At 36.5% G+C, this 4667-nt stretch overlaps 1 protein-coding gene across 1 annotated transcript in view; it reads right to left on the reverse strand.

The window, feature by feature from the left end:
- The window catches only part of LOC119830488 (protein crumbs), a 62198-nt gene that overhangs the window by 27221 nt on the left and 30310 nt on the right, over positions 1-4667 (reverse strand). Inside the window, exons 12-15 of the mRNA XM_038353533.1 lie at positions 4556-4666; positions 2422-2525; positions 1819-2022; positions 1009-1150 (exon numbers count right to left, since the gene is read on the reverse strand). Of these exons, the coding sequence (XP_038209461.1) occupies positions 1009-1150; positions 1819-2022; positions 2422-2525; positions 4556-4666 (561 nt within the window). The remainder of the gene's footprint in view (positions 1-1008; positions 1151-1818; positions 2023-2421; positions 2526-4555; position 4667) is intronic.

Genomic DNA, 4667 nt, shown 5'->3' on the forward strand with positions numbered 1-4667 from the left:
TAATAAATGTTATTTGCAGTTAACAATTTTCTTTTTTCTTTATTACAATATTTATGGCAAGACTAGGTATATTTTTGAATAGGGTTACAAACTAAAAACAAATAAAGTTATGAAACTTGTAAAAACATGTCATAATGCCTAGAATCTAGATCATAATAATGTGTAATAACTGTATTCTAGTTGAGATAAAACCGTGTAAATATGTAGTATTTTAGGTCAATGTAACATGTAAGATATTACATGTTAGAATTGTGTCTGCTGATGCAATGTGAATCATATCAAATATTTTATGTGCTGAATAAAGTTGCAATAGATTTTCAGTATTACAAGGCGTACTCAACCGATACCTGTGTGCATAAAGAATTCAACCATTATGATGGAATTCTCTATAAAGATATAAATAGTGGTGTTTATAACCCTAACCGCTATCCTTACTTATGTGGTCAAAGCAATGTCTGTATAATCGAAATTTAATGTGCATTTATGTGTTTATGCGCGAAACTATAACCATTATGTAATGTTGATTTGTAATAGTAATATATTTTTCTATACTTGAAATTAAATTAGGCATAAAGTAGAAACGGTAAATTTAAATGTCCATAAATTTTTGCCAGTCCATTACTTATTATTTACTATTTTTTAATACCTTCTTTGTTGCAATACTTTTTGTAACATATTTTTATGATTTAAATTAAAATGTCCTGAACCTACAGTTATAATTGGGATATAATTGTAATATTGATTATATTCTGTAATTCTACCTTCGAGGTACAAATAAATTATTGTCTAGTGTGTGTATGTATTTCCCTGTGTGAATATGTTCATAATCAGTCGGCACGAATGAATAACCTTTGTATATAATTTGATCAATATCAAGTCTGCGTATACATGTTTGATTGTCTTTGTATGTTTACGCGCACGTATACCTATATATTCAGTGATGTTATCTCAGGTTTGTGTATGTGTGCGTGCGTGTATATGCGTGTGCGTGTGCGTGTGCGCACTCACCGGTGTTCCCCGGCTGGCACTGGCAGCGCGCGATGCCGCCGTCGAGCGCGAGGCAGGTGCCGTTGTGGCAGGGCGACGACGCGCACGCCGACTCCGCGCCCGCCGCCGCGCAGCGCCACGCGCCGCTCTGCTCCACGCACTCCTGCGCACCACGTGGATAATAAACTCGATATAATAGCAAATATATTATTGTAAAACAAGAAAGGTTACACCAGATTGCCCTTTTTTTATGAATAATAAAAAATATGCGCCCCGCGGTTTCACCCGCGTAAGTCCGTATCCCGTAGAAATATCGGGATACAATGTTGCCTATATGTTATTCCAGTTGTTCAGCTATCTACGTATCGAATTTCATTGCAATCGGTTCAGTAGTTTATGCGAGAGCTTATGAAAGAGCAGCAAACGCACACACATCCTTACAAACTTTCGCATTTATAATATTATATAGTAGGATTCACCGGTTTGAATGTATTTGTGAAAACAATTATGTAACCGCCATGTTGTCTGAGCTAAACTATTTGAAAATATAATAGACACATTTTAGATAGATTTCACTTTTTGCTGATGTCCCTGATAGTCTCTTAATATTTATTCGGGTTATTTTTCTTATTGGTTATTTCACACAGACAGACTGGCACAAACAGAGCAAATTTAAAAGTTGTGAAGCCGGTCTCAAAAGTTCTAAATAAAAGTATCCAAAAAACATACTAAACTACGCACACAGTATTTTACTCTGAAAAATACAAAGCTACAAAAGGCCGATGCATTTATTAGTCCGGACTATATTTACTATATACACTTGATACATACCTGTCTATGCGGACAGGGCTGCGCGCGGCAGTCCAGCGCCACCTCGCACGCCGCGCCGCCGAAGCCCGCGCGGCACTCGCACCCGTCCGCGCGGCACGAGCCGCCGTTCGCGCAGCGCGCGCACGCTTCGCCCGCGGTCGCTTCGCTCGCCTCGCAGCGGGCGCCGCTCCAGCCCGGTTCGCACTCGCAGCGGTAGCCCGTGGGCTGTGCCATATAAACATACAAATTTATACTATGTTATGTGATTTGTTGACGAATAATGAATCGTACGGAAAGAGCTGTCAGTTGTCTGGGCACATATAAATTTATGGATGACATAACCAATTTATTAATGATAAAACCAAGTACACATAATAGAACAATTGCAATTTAATCCGTACTAAACCACTATAATAAATATACAAAAGTAAAAAATTAATAAAATGTATAGTATATCAAAATCTTTATGAAATACATGAAAATTTAGAACACACTCAAACAAAAAAAAGAAAATTACCACAGCTATAATTTAATACATAATCTCAATAGAAACCCCGCAACAACAAAAATAAATAACAATAAAAAGACAAAGCACAATAGTAGATGCAGTTGCAATGAACTCACCGTATCCCGGCACGCGGTTGCGTGCACGCACGGGTTGGAGGCGCAGCGCTCCGCTTTCAGCTCGGACAGGGCTTTGCCAGCCGGACCCACCTCGCAATATGTACCTGATACAAATTATTTATTTATCAACAAACTTTACTTTGGTACATCATATTATAAAAAGCTGGTGGGTCGCCTGATAGCAAGCGCTACCACCGCCCATGAACATTTTGAGAGGCGTTAGGCGTTGATTGCATACATTACACTTCTATAAATGGATTGCCAATTTCAAATTTGAAAGGGATTGAGAAAGGATTTGCAAGAGGAATAAAGGAAAGAACTGGGAAGGGTAAGGATAAGTATATATCATCATATCATCGTAATAATCGATTTTGTTAAAACATTAAAAATAAATAAATAATCACGCCCAGGCGATGGTGTAGACGTCAGGGGAAATCGGAAAGAATTGATTATTATTACTTATATTATCTATACACTCTACTAACAAATAAAACATCAAATCATCGATCATCATCGTTATTGAATTGAATCCCTAATTATTTCCAATCTAAATTTTTTCTTGCGACAAAATTTATTTAAAATTATAGCAGTGTGCGTGATAATAAATTGTACCTATTCACGCACACTGCTACAGAATGGTTGCCTTATTTACCTATTACTATTCCAAAACTTTTAGTTTAAAACTCGTAGAATTAAAACGTTTTGAAAGATCTTAAACGCAACTTTGTTATATCTGAGAGAATTGCTTGTTCGGTCCCAACTGTTTACTACAAAGACTTACTTCAATTATTATTATACATTTTATACGACTAACAACACAACGATATTTAAAATAAACAAAAATCATGCTATACATCTATTAAAATACCCAGACTATTCAAATTCTTCACAATAAGAGAATCATTCAAGTTTTCATGCTAGTAACAACCACACATAGTATTATTGAATGGTACTTAATTATCTGGAGGTTGTCTAAAAATCACATGCTATGGTTATTCTATTTTCAAAATATCAATATTTTAAAATTCTACATGCGGTCTTTACCCAGCTAATGGGGGTGTTTAATAAAACCATTTTTCTTCACATCTAACTCCTTAATTCTATACATTTTACATCCTTATAAAAAACTATCAAACACAAATAAAATCAAAACGAAGCGAAATGAAAAAGCGAACCAATAACAGGATGGAATTTGAAAATGGAACGAGTCAACACAACTAACAACCAATGACAATGAGACAGTTAAAGCGTCGAACAGACTCCACGACACCAAAACATTCCAGAAGGTTCGATACAACACGCAGTAGGTACCTTATTCCTAAATTGTTGGTCCCAAAAATAAAAATGGCTGTAAGGTGCTTTTATATAACTTGTGATGCGACGCTCGGCTGCACTGTGTGGATTAAATTGAATTTGTTATATAAAATATATATGAATGTGTTATATACAATATAATACTGATCTTAAAAATTTTGAACAATATAATAGATATTTTTTATAAGAGTGTTTGAATTAGTTATTGATCTTACTATTGATTATATTATAATCAATTAAACGTCACTTTTACCAAAATAACCTATTAAGCTCAGTGTATTTTTATTTCTATTTTTTATAGCAAGAGCGGGTAACTAAGCTGGCGGGTCGTTAGACCCCTATTATATTATAATGAAACAATATAGTAGTGTTACAATGTAAGTTTCTCCGTACCTATAATTGGTATATACATATTAACTATTCATGATCAGATTTACTTACTTTAAGGCTTATGTACGCTGTTGGTGTGGCTTAATAAATCTTATATATAAAATTCACGTATCACAATCTCAATTACCAAACTCCTCCGAAACGTCAGGACCGATTCTTATGAAATTTTGTACGTATATTGGGTATGTACAGAACAGCGTGTGGCGGGTCAGCTAATATATAAATGCGAAAATATATAAATATTATAAATGCGAAAGTTTGTAAGGATGTGTGTGTGTTTGTTGCTCTTTCACGCTAAAGCTACAGAACCGATTGCAATGAAATTTGGTACGTAGATAGTTGGACAATTGGAATAACATATAGGCAACTTTTTATCCCGATATTCCAACGGGATACGGACTACCGCGGGGCGCAGCTAGCAGCAGTGTACCTCTGTAGGGCGGCGCGCAGGTGCAGTTGAACCCGTCGGCGGTGCGCGCGCACGTGCCGCCGTTCTGGCACGCGCCCGACTCGCACACGCTCTCCAGCGCGCTGCAGTTGGG

The sequence above is a fragment of the Zerene cesonia genome, chromosome 11 (assembly GCF_012273895.1).
Source record: "Zerene cesonia ecotype Mississippi chromosome 11, Zerene_cesonia_1.1, whole genome shotgun sequence".
Classification (NCBI taxonomy): domain Eukaryota; kingdom Metazoa; phylum Arthropoda; class Insecta; order Lepidoptera; family Pieridae; genus Zerene; species Zerene cesonia.